The sequence below is a fragment of the Armigeres subalbatus genome, chromosome 3 (assembly GCF_024139115.2).
Source record: "Armigeres subalbatus isolate Guangzhou_Male chromosome 3, GZ_Asu_2, whole genome shotgun sequence".
Lineage (NCBI taxonomy): Eukaryota > Metazoa > Arthropoda > Insecta > Diptera > Culicidae > Armigeres > Armigeres subalbatus.
In genome coordinates this window covers 382,496,523-382,513,330 of record NC_085141.1, presented here as the reverse complement: position 1 = coordinate 382,513,330, position 16,808 = coordinate 382,496,523, and the positions used below count along the sequence as shown (strand labels likewise).

The 16,808-nt window shown below is 40.1% G+C and overlaps 1 protein-coding gene across 1 annotated transcript; it reads left to right on the top strand.

Moving 5' to 3' along the window:
- The first annotated feature begins 1,977 nt into the window (after window positions 1-1,977).
- LOC134222940 (general odorant-binding protein 45-like) lies at window positions 1,978-3,060 on the top strand. The gene is made up of 2 exons (XM_062702086.1): window positions 1,978-2,770; window positions 2,912-3,060. The coding sequence occupies exons 1-2, from the start codon at window positions 1,978-1,980 to the stop codon at window positions 3,058-3,060; spliced, it is 942 nt and encodes a 313-aa protein (XP_062558070.1).
- Window positions 3,061-16,808: the final 13,748 nt, after the last annotated feature.

Here is a 16,808-nt window from a genome sequence, read left to right as displayed (position 1 = left end):
CTTTAGTATGCGCTGATGAAAACTGGCTGAAATGGTGGTTTTCATTGATAAAAATGGCATTTTCCTTAACGTGGGCGTCCTACCCCCAGTTCCCCTAAGAGATTCTAACTATAATTGCCTACCTTAATGCGTTTGCATACGATTTCTCTATAGGGAGCGGGACCATTTGGGCAGCACCCCTTATTCCCGTCCGCAACGTTAATAACTCGACCGCGTTCCAACCAAATGGCTTGATTGTTTGTACATCACTAGATATCGACAGAATGTACTAAAAAACAAGTAATTCGGTTGTAATGCGCTCGAGTAATGAACGTTGTTGACGGGAATAGGGGGTGCTTCCCAAATGGTTCTCTATCCTATGTAGATAAATGATTGATCAAAGTTAGGGGTCGTACATTAATTACGTAAGCACTTATGGGGGGAGGGGGGGTCGGTCAATTTCTTATGCTCCATATAAATAAAAATTGATTTGTATGGGAGAAATCTTACATGGGGGGAGGGGGGGTTAAAAAACCCGGAAAAAATGCTTACGTAATTAGTGTACGGCCCCTTACCCCAAATTGAGATATCAAAAAACTCGACAAAAAACATTTTTAAAACAAGTTTAAAATTATCAAATAATCAAGAACAACAGTCTTATACGTTCTACATGTAGCAGTGCTCTTTTTAAAAATATGAAAAATGCCAGGATTACACTCAGGGGCCATACACTAATTACGTAAGCATTTTTCTGGGGTTTTCAACCCTCCCCCTCCCCCCATGTAAGATTTTCCCCATACAAATCATTTTTCATTTATATGGAACGTAAGAAAATGGCAGACCCCCCCCCCCCATAAGTGCTTACGTGAGTGCTTTGGGAGTCCTAAAAGACAGTCAATTTTGTTGCTAAATTTCGAGGCATTTTTGTCTCACGATGAATATTAACGATTTCTACAGATTATATTATTTTCTGGAACGACGCTCTTATTTGTATTGTATTTCATGATTAAATTTTCCGAACCAAACCAAATTTAATAGAGGTAACCCAGAGAGTTTTCATTATAAGCAATTGCATTTTAGTTTAACCACTTCTAGTATATCGACAGAACAGTCCCGCTAAACAAAAATTTGAATGGCCATGGTCGCAAATTCTATTTTAGTTTTTACTAGCTGCATTCTTGATACCCTTGATTTAATCATGTGCCGTACCTATCCTAACAGTTTTCAATAAATAACAAAACCCACATGCTTCAGAGAAAGAAAAAAAATACTCATGTAAAACTAGTTCAACAAAACGTTGACGAAGCGTGGGCACGTCATTATTTTGGTACCAAGGATTGGGTTATACGGCGACGTCGGCTCAAAAAGAAGAAAACACAACTAAGGATCTTTCCGGGGTCATTTAGAGCTCAGAGCGGTCAGTGACTTCCCCTATGAACCTCACTGTTTGGAGTATGTTAAAGGCCGCGTATGTTCTAAAACATCATTTTTTTTATGCAAGTCCTGAGGCGATAACTGGTGGCAACTGGTAAAATACCACAAGCGCACCTGCGGGCTTCTTACGATGCGTTGTTTACGACGAGTGGTAAGCTCATAGACGAAAAAATAAACTTGACCAGTAAACTTTCAAAAAGTGATATATTTTCTTGTAAAATTCAATGAAATTGAAATGAAATAATTTTGTTTTGATAAATTTATCTGTTTATTATAATGTGGCACTTCAATTGCCGGACCCTGTAAAGGGCAATCTGTGGCCAGCTCTCTATCGTTTTTTGAATCCACCGGTTGACTGGTTGAATCCAAACAAATCGTCATTAAAAATAAAATAGTAAAAATGTGCGTCATTTTGTTTGTGGAAATAGTTAATATCTTTATCAATTGAATGTGTGTTGCACGTGCTTCCATCTGTTTATAGCAAAATAACAGCTGTGCACTGCTGAATTATTTTGCTATTTTGAAGTACTTTTACCTTAGTTGCAAAAAGCAGCCTCTAGTACGATGCAGTTCGGTATACTGCTTACAACCTTCGTTGCAACGGCAACAGCGCTTCGGGTTCACAGACATAAGGTTGCCCACAAGAGCCTGCAAGAAGCATCAATCGAGTGTAATAAATATAACGTTCACGGGGATTGCCTGGCACGTTGCGTAACATTGGTAACACGTGACTGGTACGATTCTTCCAACGGAATATCACCAGTGTACAGTCGCTTTTTCCAACCGGGTCCGCATGACCGCTGCGGTATCGATCGGACCCAAAGATGCCTTCAGGCTAGAGCACCCATGATCTCCTCGTTGGATACATGCTATCGGGCAACAGAATCGGTGCAGTGCTATATGGATCAGTACGGCGAGGTGAACGTGACCACTCCACAGTTCATCCGGTTCACCATCCTACAAGATGCACGACTTGTTTACGAGTGTGCTACCATGTTGGGATACTCATCGCCAGAGCAGTTGAATGCCTTATTGAATGACAAGGAATTTCTCCGTCTGGAAACACGTTGTGTGATGCGCTGTTTCATGATCCGATCGGGACTTTACAGCGATTCGGGAGGTCTCAACATGGCACGATACTATGTTCAATGCGGAGGATACGAAGATAATTTCTATGAGCGGGTAGCTCAGTGCTCTGCCAAATTACGCCAAGAAATTTCCTGTGAGGACAAATGCACGCTAGCTCAGCGGCTGGCTACCGAATGCATTGGAGTGGATTACGCAACATCCACAATAATGCAACAGCAAGGTGACACACTTAACAGCGTTATTGCTGCACAAGGGAGTAAAGTTTATAGTACGTATCAAACTGTTTCAAGTTTCCATGCCAGATGATGATTTCAAATGGTATTTTCCGTTACATGCTGATAGATTCAGAAACACTAACTGATAAGATGAATTCCCTTCTCTTATCGTGCACACTCTTGTATTATTTCAGTGGTTAATGACCAGAACGCGAACTCGAATGTCTCTTATCATGTGATGAGCAGTGGCGATTCGACGAAGATTGGAAACAAGGACTCCAGCTCCAAATTTGGAGGCAACGATTTAGAGGTTTTCATGCAGTCTATTACGAATAGAAGATAAGAAACATGAAGAAGAAACATGAAATAATAAATTTGTAGTTTAAAAAGCATACAACTAATCGAATATGCATAGATTCTATCTGTGACACATTATTGCAACACTAACTCTAATTAGCATTGTAATTGAACAATACCGTATACTCTGTCTAGTAATTTTCAAGTAGTTTTCATCACTCTTTTTTAAGAAAAAGGTCTTTAAAGCAAGCTCGTTTGATACTCCTATTTTTGTAGTTTAGATAACTACTGGCCGTCGTGAAGATCTACCATCGTTCTACTCTGTAGTCATCTGTCCAAGCACGTCACCGCCTTCTTTTACTTTCACTTACTTATGGATCCTGTACGCCGACCACAAAGGACCGACTTGAAGGATCTCCATCCTGAACGATGTCCAGCTATCTTTTTAACCTGTGGCCAAGTTAGTTTTCGTTCGACTTCTTTTATTTCTTTATTGAGGTTTCGCCGCCATGAGCGATAGATAGATAGAACAAAATCCCGGATTTGGAGCTTTAGTGATGATATTCTAGAAGCACGACAAGGACCAATTTCATGCATTAGAAATTATCTAGAATGTTCGGAAGTTCTTTCAGGACCTTTATCTGAATATTCCTTCCAAAGATCCTCCAGAAGTTTTTTCAAGAATTCCTCCGGAGGAGAAATTATTTTGGAAGTTCCACCAGGAATTCCTTCGAAAGTTCCACCAGGAATTCCTTCGGCTGCCGCCAGCCACCGACCAACCCACTCCAGAGTTGGATTTTCTTGACCCAACTAGGTCCGATGGCGTATCCAGCCACCGACCAACCCACTCCAGAGTTGGATTTTTTTTGACCCAACTAGGTCCGATGGCGTATCCAGCCACCGACCAACCCGCTCCAGAGTTGGATTTTCTTGACCCAACTAGGTCCGATGGCATATCCAGCCACCGACCAACCCACTCCAGAGTTGGATTTTTTTTTGACCCAACTAGGTCCGATGGCCTATCCAGCCATCGACCAACCCGCTCCAGAGTTGGATTTTCTTGACCTAACCATGTCTTATGGCGGTTTTAGCCATATATCAATAAGAATAAATCATTATTTATATTTGCAAAGTTTATACTAAACACGCGTTCGAAGTCATCAATTTAAGATCATAATGTCCTGCATAGAAGATATAGAGGTTATAGGGTAAATCACTACTTGGGCCTATGGACCCGATTCCCGGCTTACTGCACAGAAAACTAATGATTTATACTGTTTGGAAGCCGTAGGTTTATGATTGAGAATTTTTAAAAAGTTTATCTTTCACAATCTATATAATAAAAATGAAATGGTCTGTGTTCGTATCCGCATAACTCGAAAACGGCTGAATGGATTTTTTTCATTCCTTCAGCAGGTATGTACGTTATAGTTTCCGACGGGTTTATATGATATTTCCTCATGCAAAAATAATTAGTAAAGTTGAGTAAATCGTGAAAAACTAAAATAAAGATTTGTATGGGAAAGTCGCATGGGGCGTTCTCAACGCGTATTTTCGCCTACTATGCAGGACAACGTCTGCCGGGTCGACTAGTACTCAATATTTTTCAATCACTTGTTTTACTCCTAATTTATCCAATTGTAGAAAATAAAAATGTAGATTTCAAAATTTCGCTCTCCGTTGCCACACCACTGAGCCAGAGTGATTCTTTCCACTTTTACAAAACGGTATCATCAAATAAACACCTACCTAAAAATCGTCACAGTGCTCGATACAACCATTGCTTTAAGATGTTAATCACAACACCACAATTCTAAACACACGCACTTCAATTCTTCCTATTAGTTCGTTTCACTAGAACTTATTTAAACATATTAGAATACATTTTAAAATGTATTCTCAAACCGAACAAAAAATCACCTCGGCCCAAGAACTTCTAGCCGCACCGTGCTGCCAAAAGGCCAGACGTATGAAAATGATCCTTCATCGTTAACAGGAAAACTGTCTAATACGTTGACGCTATCATGTTATTTATAATTCTCTCGATTTCAAAAGGTGAAAAGAATATTGTTTTTAAGTGTTTGGAAGTAATTTGGGTGAGTAAATATATCTTCTCAACCAAATAAAAATGATTATGAATAATACCATCTGGCATCTTGTTGTCGTGGAACGTGCATATTTTTGTTTACGTCTCATTTTCTATCGTCCCGAGGGAGAATGAGAGTAAAATGTCGAGAGATCGAGTAAAATTTTGTTTAGGCCGGGAACTGGTTTTACGTGTGCAGGAATGGCAAATCGCTATGACTGAATTGAGTGCTGCACCTCGTTATTTTAAATCAAATAAAAGCCTTTTTGAACGATATTTAGCACGAATAGCTATTTTTTAAGGGGGCCCTCCTTAGCTGTGCGGTAAGACGCGCGGCTACAAAGCAAGACCATGCTGAGGGTGGCTGGGTTCGATTCCCGGTGCCGGTCTAGGCAATTTTCGGATTGGAAATTGTCTCGACTTCCCTGGGCATAAAAGTATCATCGTGTTAGCCTCATGATATACGAATGCAAAAATGGTAACCTGGCTTAGAAACCTCGCAGTTAATAACTGTGGAAGTGCTTAATGAACACTAAGCTGCGAGACGGCTCTGTCCCAGTGTGGGGATGTAATGCCAATAAGAAGAAGAAGAAGAAGAAGCTATTTTTAAGCAGAAGTGAACCCCAATGCAGTATTATACAGCCCACAAAATTCAGGAAAAGTTGCTTCCCTTCCTGGTACGCATGTTAGGCCGGGAATGGGGTAAGAAACCCTACTAATCCAGCGTAGCCTATACAGCCTACGTAGCCTACAGCAAAACTAAGGTCAACTAGGAGAAATGCGGTTAGTATGGATTATTTTTCAGAGTACTTAATATCAATGGTCCTGCAACTTTCTGAATCATACAAAATCAGTTTTAGCTTTCTTTATAAATTATTTATAAATATAACATTATTTATAAATAACACATATTTCAAACTTTTTATTCTACGTTTTTTATTATTTGCGTTTTTGTTGCATAACAATCGATACGCAAAACCAAATTACCATCAACATAATTCTCATGTTCTTTGTCCATGTAATAATATTGTCGCGCTTATCTTTTTCTAGAATGCTGCGGCGGTCTTACACTCGCAGGCTCGACTGCGAAGGTAAACGTCAAGATAGCCGCCGTGTTAGAGGATAGGCAGAATTTTCCCGCTCAAAACAAAACCACGTGCTTTTCGCGAAATGACAGCAGTGTTCGATTGTATTAGTGAGAGGCAACCGGAGTCACTGCGTACGTGGTGAGTGTTTATCATGGCAAGTGCATATGGTGGGTGAGATTTTCATTGACTCTGTTGTGTTTAGTGACCGCTGCGATTACCTGAGAAGTAACCAGCAGGAAGCCGCAGTATTCTATTTTATCTCGAGATGCATAATAACAATATCAATATCTAGGAGTTTCGAAGAAACACCAAAATTTGCTTGTACATCCCACTATGTCACCGAAACAATCTAGCAATATCAAATAATTAAGAAACATCAGAACTAAAACATCACATACAATTTGTTAAAATACGCGAAAATACCGGCGGATTAATTAAAAAACTTTTCGCGAGGTGATCGCGATCGTCGCGGAATATGCGATCACAACAAACAATTTGGATGACAGACTGAATGACGTCTTGTCAATTAAACGTCAGAATATTATCCCCACTCTGGACTTGCATGCAACATCACTAGCAATATTGGATTGCACTACAAATGTTTATGAGTAATCAAAACAAACCAGAATTGGTAGAAGTGTTGCCAGAGTCACTGGAATATACTAGGTGAATTATGAATTATGTTTATATATCAATAATGTAGAATAACTTGTTAATGTAATATGACGATGGAAACTAATGACCAATATACTCTGAGAACCAACAGAAAATCGTGTTTGATATTCTAATAGGTTATGGGCCCAGTGGTTAACTGGTAGAAAGTCGAGTCAAGTGAACTTATTATTCTAAAGCGATTAGTTGAAGAAGATGCCTGGAAAGAAGGAAGATACTGCCCTCGGGGTTACCGATGGGGAACTAGCTGGTGGTCAACCAGTAGTAAACAACAAGACGGAACGCATTCCTCTTGAGCGAGGGCCGTCGTCCGTTGCGGCGCTCTATCGTGGAGACCGTTCGTGTGTATTCGACGGGAACGAAGCGAGTTTCCCTGCTTGGAAATGGCGGATTGAGCACCATCTCAATAAGATGCGTCTGGTGCATACGCTGTTGAGGACTCCCGTGGAAGAAGAATATGCCCACCCGGTGCCGGGAGCGAAACCCGAAGAAGAAGCAGCGAAGAAAGAAAAAATGAAGAAACGGATGGAAGAAGATATGGACGCTTTAGACGAAATAGTGCTGATGGTGAATAATCAGGTTTTAAATCAATTGATTGGCCTAGATTATGCGAAGCAAGTGATGGATGTGTTGGTCAGCACATACCAGAAAGTTGGAACTGGAGCAATGATCACGAAGCGAGATCGTCTATTCAATCTCAAACATAAACGTTTTGATAGCCTTCAGCGTTTGTTTGATGAATACGATCTGATCATTCGAGAGCTGGAAAGAATGCGAGCTGGACTAACGCCAGCGGAGAAGATCCATGCTCTAATTATTGCGATGCCAAACCGATTTAAGCATGTGGAGGGTGCATTGACAGTGCTACCAATCGATGAGTTGTGTCGTAAAACGCTAGGTGAGATAAAACGCATGTATTTGGATGCAGACATGATCGATGGTGAGACAATGGGTGGAAGGCGGATCAGAGGGTTCGATGACGTCGCACTGAAGTCGAACAAAAGCACGTGAACGTTTGCTTTGGCTGTGGAGAAACTGGCCATTACACAAACAAATGCCCGTTGAAGAAGAAGAAAGGACAATGGAATGGTCAACAAGCATGTCAACATCCCCGATGGCAGGGAAAGAACCTGAGTCGCCATCATGCACTGATGACTCAAACCAGCGGCAACGGTGAAACATCAGGAAAGTGAGATTTGTGGTCGATTCAGGAGCCAGCGACCACATGGTGAATGACGAGCGAATGCTGGAAGATGTGGAAGAATTGGAGAAGCCAATCGTCATTGCAACTGCTAAATCAGGAACAACTCTTCGGGGTACGAAGAGAGGTAAGGTACGAGTGAGCAGTGTTGTCGGAGAAAACAAAATAAAGAAACTCGAATTCTATAATGTGCTTTTTATTCCGGAGCTAGATGTGAATCTCCTTTCAGTTAGAAGGGTAAATTCTATGGGAAAGAAAGTTACTTTTATGTATGAGGATGTCGTAATCCATGATGGTGGGGAGGTTATCGCCCATGGGATAATGGAAAATGGTCTTTATTATTTGCAATTGGAGTTAGAGGGCAATGTAACCTCAGCATTAGTAGGAAAGGACCAGATAAATGTCGAAACGTGGCATAAACGATTGGGACATTTAGGCAAAAGTAATATGCTGAAATTAGTAAGAAATGGCATGGTTGAAGGTATCGACTGTGGTGAAGAAAGTGTTGGCAGTTTGCCAGATGTTTGCGAAAGTTGCCTTGCGGGGAAGCAAGTTAGCAACAAGTTTAATAGTTTGCAGTTGCCAAGGTCTACTAGACCATTGGAACTAGTTCATTCCGATGTTTGTGGATCTATGGAGGTAGCAACTCATGATGTTTATCGTTATTTGGTAACATTTAACGATGACTTTACGTACTTCGCCGTGGTTTATCTTCTGAAATCAAAGAATGAAGTCTTCTTTTCGAAGACTTAAGGAATTTTAGGAATAAGGAATATTACGAATTTAGTACAGCACATTTCGGTCAGAAACTGTCTAAATTTCGTACAGATAACGGTGGGGAATATCAGAATAGAGAGTTCCAGAATTACTGTAAAAGTAAAGGAATTCAGATGATATATACGGTACCGTATACTCCTCAGCAAAATGGAGTAAGCGAGCGTTTTAATAGAACATTGATGGAAAAAGTACGCGCAATGCTTCATGATAGTGGGTTACCTAAGAAAATGTGGGGAGAGGCTGTTTATGTAGCGACATACCTTACAAACAGGTCTCCTACGGTAGCATTACAAGAAAATAAGACGCCATATGAAAAATGGTTTGGAAAACTCCCAAACTTGAAAAATCTTAGAGTTTTTGGATGTACAGCATACAAACTCATTCCAAAAGAAAAGAGAACAAAATTAAATTCCAAATCTAAAAGATTGATATTCGTGGGCTACGCGAATAATGGCTACAGGCTATGGAATGGCGCTTTGAAGAGAATTGAAATTGCCAGGAATGTAGTATTTGATGAATCGAAAACACCATATATCGGTGAGTCTGCAGGTTCAAATGATTTGGTTTTCTCTCAAATAATTACAAGAGAAACTTGTGAAGAGAATACCGATGAGAAATATGGCAACGAGGAAACCAAAATTCCAGAAGAAATTTCATCAGAGGATTGGCAAGATTCTGAAGAAACGATTTCCGTGGAAAATAATGGCATATTCGAAGAATCGGAATCAGAAATCGTCGAAAACGATCATCATGCACAAGCATATGATACATCGGGGTCAGATAATTACGAACAACCCACAGAGAAACAGCTAGAATTACGTCGAAGCACGAGAAACAGAAAACAGACTACGTTTCATAATTTCTCTGCAAAAACAGCGCCAGTTATTGATGATTGCATTCAACCACTGAATTAAAACTACTGGAAGACTGGGAGCACTGGTGGGAGGCAATCGACGATGAAATGAAATCACTAGACGATAATAAAACATGGGAAGTGGTCAACTACAAAAACAACATCAAGCCAATACAATCAAAATGGGTCTTCACAAGGAAAGAAGATGGGAGATACAAAGCAAGACTTGTAGCAACGGGATGTTCACAACGCCCAGGGTTTGACTACAGTGAAACATTTGCACCAGTAGCAAAAATGGACAGCTGCCGATTATTAGTGGCTCTTGCAAATGAATACAAGATGCTTGATCACCGAATGGATGTAATGATGGCATTTTTGTACGGTTATCTAGATGAAGATATTTTTATGTTACTTCCAGCAGACGAAAATAGTAAAGCGAAGACTGTTCGTTTGCATAAAAGCTTGTATGGATTGAAACAAGCAAGCAAAAATTGGAATAAGAAGTTTGACGATGCAGTCAAAGAATTGGGATTTTCTCCTTAAAAGTGATTGTTGTGTATATAGATCCAAAGCAAAAGGAATTATTTTGCTTTTGTATGTGGATGACATACTGATATTATCCAACGATCAGGAAAATTTGGATTGGATAAAAGAAGAACATGGAAGGCTATTCCAAATGAAGGACCTTAATGAGGTCAAATATTTTCTCGGAATGGAAATTAAAAGAGATTTTGACAACCAAACGATAGAAATATCACAATCAAGATACGTTGAGAAGATTTTGAAACGTTTCGGTATGATTGATTGTAAACCTGTGGGGACACCGCTCGATTCAAATGTAAAATGGTCTAAAACAAATCAGCAAGAAACTGCTCATCCCTACAAGGAACTGCTTGGGTGTTTGCAATATTTAACACTAACGTCTCGACCTGACATTAGCGCGGCAGTCAATACGCTAAGTAAATATCAGAGTTGTGCGACTGATGCTCATTGGGTTGGTTTGAAACGTATTCTTAGATACCTGAAAGGGACTACGGATACAATGATAAAATATGAGAAGAGACCTTACACACACATTGTCAAGGGATATGCGGATGCAGATTTCGCTAATGATCCTGATGATAGAAAATCGGTTTCAGGATATGCTTTCGAAATTTTTGGAAGCTTAGTTTCATGGTCAACGAAACGACAACAAACGGTCAGTTTGTCAACATCCGAAGCAGAACTTATTGCACTTTGCACAGCTGTAACTGAAGGAATATGGCTTGTGAAATTCCTCAAAGAATTGGATGTGGGTAGCATTCCATTCATTATTATGGAAGATAATGTTCCATGTATTAGTATCACGGAGGAACCTCGATCACACCAACGAATGAAACATTTGGACATCAAATACATGTTTATACGGGATCACATCAAGGAAGGAAGATTACAACTAAAATTCATCCGTTCCGAGGATCAACCGGCTGATGCATTCACCAAGGGCCTCCCGAGAGACGCACATCGAAGATTATTGGGACGTCTCAACATCCAAATTGCGGAGAAGTGTTAAAATACGCGAAAATACCGGCGGATTAATAAAAAAACTTTTCGCGAGGTGATCGCGATCGTCGCGGAATATGCGATCACAACAAACAATTTGGATGACAGACTGAATGACGTCTTGTCAAATAAACGTCAGAATATTATCCCCATCCTGGACTTGCATGCAACATCACTAGCAATATTGGATTGCACTACAAATGTTTATGAGTAATCAAAACAAACCAGAATTGGTAGAAGTGTTGCCAGAGTCACTGGAATATACTAGGTGAATTATGAATTATGTTTATATATCAATAATGTAGAATAACTTGTTAATGTAATATGACGATGGAAACTAATGACCAATATACTCTGAGAACCAACAGAAAATCGTGTTTGATATTCTAATACAATTACCCATAGGGTGCGTTCAATTTTTACAACCGCGACACTGCCACTAGACAATTGAAAGCAAGGCGACACGAGCCAACCCTAGTCCAACCCGCCAGGCTTTTCTCAAACTACACTAAGGTCAAAACAAAACATTCACAAAAACCTTATCACAACACTCGTGTGCTCAAACCGAAACAAAAACTAAAACTAACCCCGACAATTCAAAAATAAAACACTGGCCGAGCAAAAACTTTTCACCTGGGAACGAACAGTCCGCCTACCGTCCGCGACATTGTCGTGACTTTACGTCCGTCCTTCAGCGCAACCGTTTCAAAACTGACTTGATTCGTATTCACTCTGCATACACGCTCAAATAAGAATACTTAATTCCATCTATTCAGACCTACTTTCGAAATGAGCTGCATACATTTTTGATCTACATCATACAATCTCTACAGTACCAAAAATTGTTCGACGAGTTCAAGCGGTGCTACAATGCAGAGTGGACGAAGTAGAAAATTCAGGAAGAAGCCAACTCGACTTGGAAATCCTTGAAACAGGACAAAGAAAATTTGGCCTCCAATCTGGAGGTGAAAGTAGCTGAGCTAGACAAGTTGTCTATTGAGAAAAAGGCCAGGTTCCTCAATTTCTTCGTGAAGGTATAATATTAACGTAGTTTATAGGAAATATTATATTATATTCAAACATAAATCATGATGCTACAGGCTGCCAATCGACAGGAAGCAAAACGACCGACATGAGGCGAAACGATCAAAAATGTTGATCCAAAAATTCCAGGTGAAGTGCTAAGCAGAGCTTAGTCCAGTTCAAGATAACGTTTCATTTGATCAAAAGATTGATGTTTCCAAATTTTTCACATTGCCATATTCTTCTATTTATGTTTCACCATAATTTGACGTCGACCGTCCACCGACTTGATCTTAAATCATTCATCAAATTCACGAGTTTTATAAATTTATTCAACATTCAAAATTAAATTTTGTTTTTTGATGGGTATCCATAAGAAAACGAGCAATTCAGCTATTAACTTTCAAATTCCTTGGCCGATTTCAATCGAATTTGGAACACATTCTTTATGAAAACTCATATGTGAATATGTACGTTATGTGGAAGATATTGATTTGGAAAATGTATTGGAGGTAACCACTTTCCCTTCGATGGGACTCGAATCCATGATCCTACAGTACGCTAGACTGGTGCTTTAACCAACTAAGCTACGAAGGACCTCCGTCGGCCTTCGCAACCTAGCGGCTACTGAACGAGCTCGAGATTCCCAAATTGGACGTATAGTCAAATCACTCGCAATCCATTTATCAAGCCAATACTTCCACATGTGTATTGTACACGTCCACATTAGAGGAGCGTGAGTATTTAGAATGTCTGGCGGCTATACACATTCTTCATCAGCAACGGTACTGATCAAGTGAGGTTGATTTTCCAAATCAATATCTTCCACATAACGTACATATTCACATATGAGTTTTCATAACATTGTAAATTAACGTCCAAGTCGGGTGGTTTAATCTCCGGAAATAGGCAATTACCTTTGATTGAACTGAACTTGAGTTGCGTGCTCTTGCCTACGCAATGCGGTCGGGTCTGAGCTTGACGACCGACTGGCAAATAGCTTACACAACCTCACTTGATCAGTACCGTTGCTGATGAAGAATGTGTATAGCCGCCAGACATTCTAAATACTCACGCTCCTCTAATGTGGACGTGTACAATACACATGTGGAAGTATTGGCTTGATAAATGGATTGTGAGTGATTTGACTATGCGTCCAATTTGGGAATCTCGAGCTCGTTCAGTAGCTGCTAGGTTGCGAAGGCCGACGGAGGTCCTTCGTAGCTTAGTTGGTTAAAGCACCAGTCTAGCGTACTGTAGGGTCATGGGTTCGAGTCCCATCGAAGGGAAAGTGGTTACCTCCAATACATTTTCCAAATCAATATCTCCCACATAACGTACATATTCACATATGAGTTTTCATAACATTGTAAATTAACGTCCAAGTCGGGTGGTTTAATCCCCGGAAATTACCTTTGATTGAACCCCCACATTCTTTATCTTAAGGAGACGATGATAGGGGGTTAGGGATGCTCTTCGTAAAACGTGGAAGATGGAGGGGAGGGGTCTTGCTTAGTTATCGATCGACTCAGTGTAACTTCTGAATCGCTAGACCGATTTCAATCAAATTCTTTTTATCTTAAGGAGACGACAATATTGGTCTAGGAATGGAAAAAGGGAGGGTGTGGGGGAGAGGTATTGGTTATTTATCGATCAACTCAACCCTTCATCGAAATCATGGTTTGCCCAGTGAAAAGCAATGATTAATGTGTTTCCTTCTGGATGGTGAATGTGATCCCTTCTTTAGAAATAGACGTTTGCCCGGAATAAGGCGATTATGGGTTTGATCCCTTCTTCAAAATCAGTCAATGTTTTCAAATGAAATCTGCCTTCTTTTAATCAAATTCTGAAATATCAATAAGAAAACACAACTATCCTGTTGACCAATTGGCATATTCATTTTCCAATTGTAAAAAAACTGCGAATCAAACTGCCAATTCTGAGCAGGGCTGGGTACATACAGCTGGTTATGGATATACATGAGTACAAATAAAAAGATGATTGTTCAATTAATAAAATATTACAGCAAAGCGTAAGAAAGTTTGACAACTTAGCAGCGATGAAAGCGATGAAGGCAGTAGGCCTTGTCCGGCACAGGATAACATCAAGAAGCAGATATGTGTACTTGAAAGTCAAATCAATGCCGCAGTGCTAGCTTGGGAATCTGGTTTGGGTGAGGCAAGTGTACAGTCCACGACCAAGAAACTGAAGGATGATCTGGAGAATAAAAAAAAGGATTGAAGACGAAAGTAAATAGAGCGCGGTTGGCTAAGAAGTACCGGGATGAAAAGCAAGCAACCATTAAGGCCCTCATTAATCGCGATCCAGATGCTGAAAATCGTTAAAGGTTGGTTATTTGAATCAAGTTTCATTTCTTTGTCATTGACATAATATTTTGTTCCAGATCCGGAAAAACTCTGGGCGACCTAGATTAGAAGAAGAGCAGCCGGAGATCCTCAGAACAATTGTCAACATTGCGCAAGTAGGCGGAGCTGCCGATGAACGACGTCGTACGGACAAGATTCGTACGTGTAAGACTCTAGACGACATGCAAGAGCGTTGCTGGATTTGGGTTTTCAGTTATCCAGAAATGCAACGTACTTGCGACTTTTGCCACGGAATTCACGAACAGTAGAAGGAAAAAGGTCCCGTGGCAACCGTCCCAGCGAAACTTTGTCGTGCTCAAGCAAGTGAACACAAAAAGCATGTTGATGGGAAATTCTGAACAGAAACCATAAGGTAGGTTTGCCACGTAATCAAGAGCATCATTTCGCTATTTTTGCAAATTTTCTGATGATTTGTTTCAATAAATACGTCTCTTGAGGCAATATAAAAATATTGCTTGACTTAGGGACACGTTTTACAACCGCTGGCGATGACGCAACAAAAAAGTTTATTCATAACTTTTGTGAAAACATACATCCATAAATTTTTGCACTTTTCTTTCCACTGATTTCTGTCGGCACACGTACAAAAGTCAATGAAAATGTTTACATTTACAGGATTTCAAAGATCATGGAAATTGTGTGCGTGTGTGTGCGTCATCCTCTACCCCTCACCCAGCTGGGGGTGTTGGTCAAGTAGTACTACGAATAATTTGATCAGATCTCATGCTCCGTTATGGTGCCCTTTTATTACGAAGGCTTGTACTACAAAAGGATTCACTTCTGAAGCAAGAAAGGTTTCTTCAGAAAGTGTAGGAATAGGATGTACTAGTTGTTCATAACAGGAACAGCAAAACTTCACAAGGACGCCCTTATTCGCACTAACTACTCAGTGTTCAGTTTTATGAATTTATATATTGGTGAAGCAATTAGAGAAGGAAAGTAGATAACGGAACGTGCTCACCAATTTAGTTCGTCCAGAGTTTTGCATTTATGATCTTCCTATCATTTAAAACGTGGTCGTAAAGCCCAACAGTCTTTGTCCCAACTGTGGCTGATTGGGCGGTTGTGATTCGTGGAAGATCCGGTTGCTGTTACTGTCATGGCTGCATTAATAGTGCTTCTAGTGCGTTTAACGATTGAGTCAATATCTTCGAACATTTGAAAATAGGAAGCGTTCAAAAATTGAAAATTAGAATTCTTGAATCCTGAAACGATTAAACAAAAAGAAGACGGCAGTATCAACCATTACAATATTAGAGCTTTTGTTTGAAAATCAATATATTCTATGGGCCCTTCTTAGCCGTGCGGTAAGACGCGCGGCTACAAAGCAAGACCATGCTGATGGTGGCGTCGGTTCGATTCGATGATATACGAATGCAAAAATGGTAACCTGGCTTAGAAACCTCGCCGTTAATAACTGTGGAAGTGCTTAATGGACACAAATCTGCGAGGCGGCTCTATCCCACTATGGGGATGTAATGCCAATAAGAAGAAGAAGAAGAAAAAGATATTCTATGGTTTTCTTCATTATCGCCGGGTGATCATGATTATTTCATCTAAACTTTAAATCTAACTGAAACAGATTTTACTAACCAAGCCGTCCACAACCAGGATCTTAGGCAAGAAGATTCACGTTTCGATTGTGTGCTGTTCAATAGATGGTCTTCCTTTCTCCCTTTCACCCTCTATCGCTTCATACTTGTTCGCGCCCTAGCGAACGGCTTTCAATCTGATGATTTTCAATTATCTTTCGATTATCTACTCCCTCATACTTTGAGTAGAAATGACCGATAAAGCCGATAAAACAATCATTCACCAAAAATCACGGTCGTAAAATCTGTTTCAATGATACAATTATCGAGATTGCAGCGTATGCAGAATAAGATTATGCGTTTCATTTTGAGATGTAGCAGATTCACCTCCTTAACTTTTTTGTTGGATGCTTTTCGGTGGCTTATTGAACCAGATTGGGTGAATACGATGAAAACATTGCAAAAGCCTTGAGTGATCTAATAGATACCGTGGGCTGAACTGCAGATCGTTTTGGAGTACCTTGAGCATCCCGTATTCAAGAAAATTGGATTTGCATGATGCGTAAATGCTTATAAAACCAGATTGTATGAATAACCACGATGAGGACATTGGCTAAAGCCTTGATTGATCTG

Excerpts from the sequence above, each read along its gene's own strand:
- LOC134222940 (XM_062702086.1), top strand. The coding sequence starts at position 1,978 with ATGCAGTTCGGTATACTGCTTACAACCTTCGTTGCAACGGCAACAGCG. Across the intron at positions 2,771-2,911 it reads ACAAGGGAGTAAAGTTTATA|TGGTTAATGACCAGAACGCG; the intron begins GTACGTATCAAA and ends GTATTATTTCAG.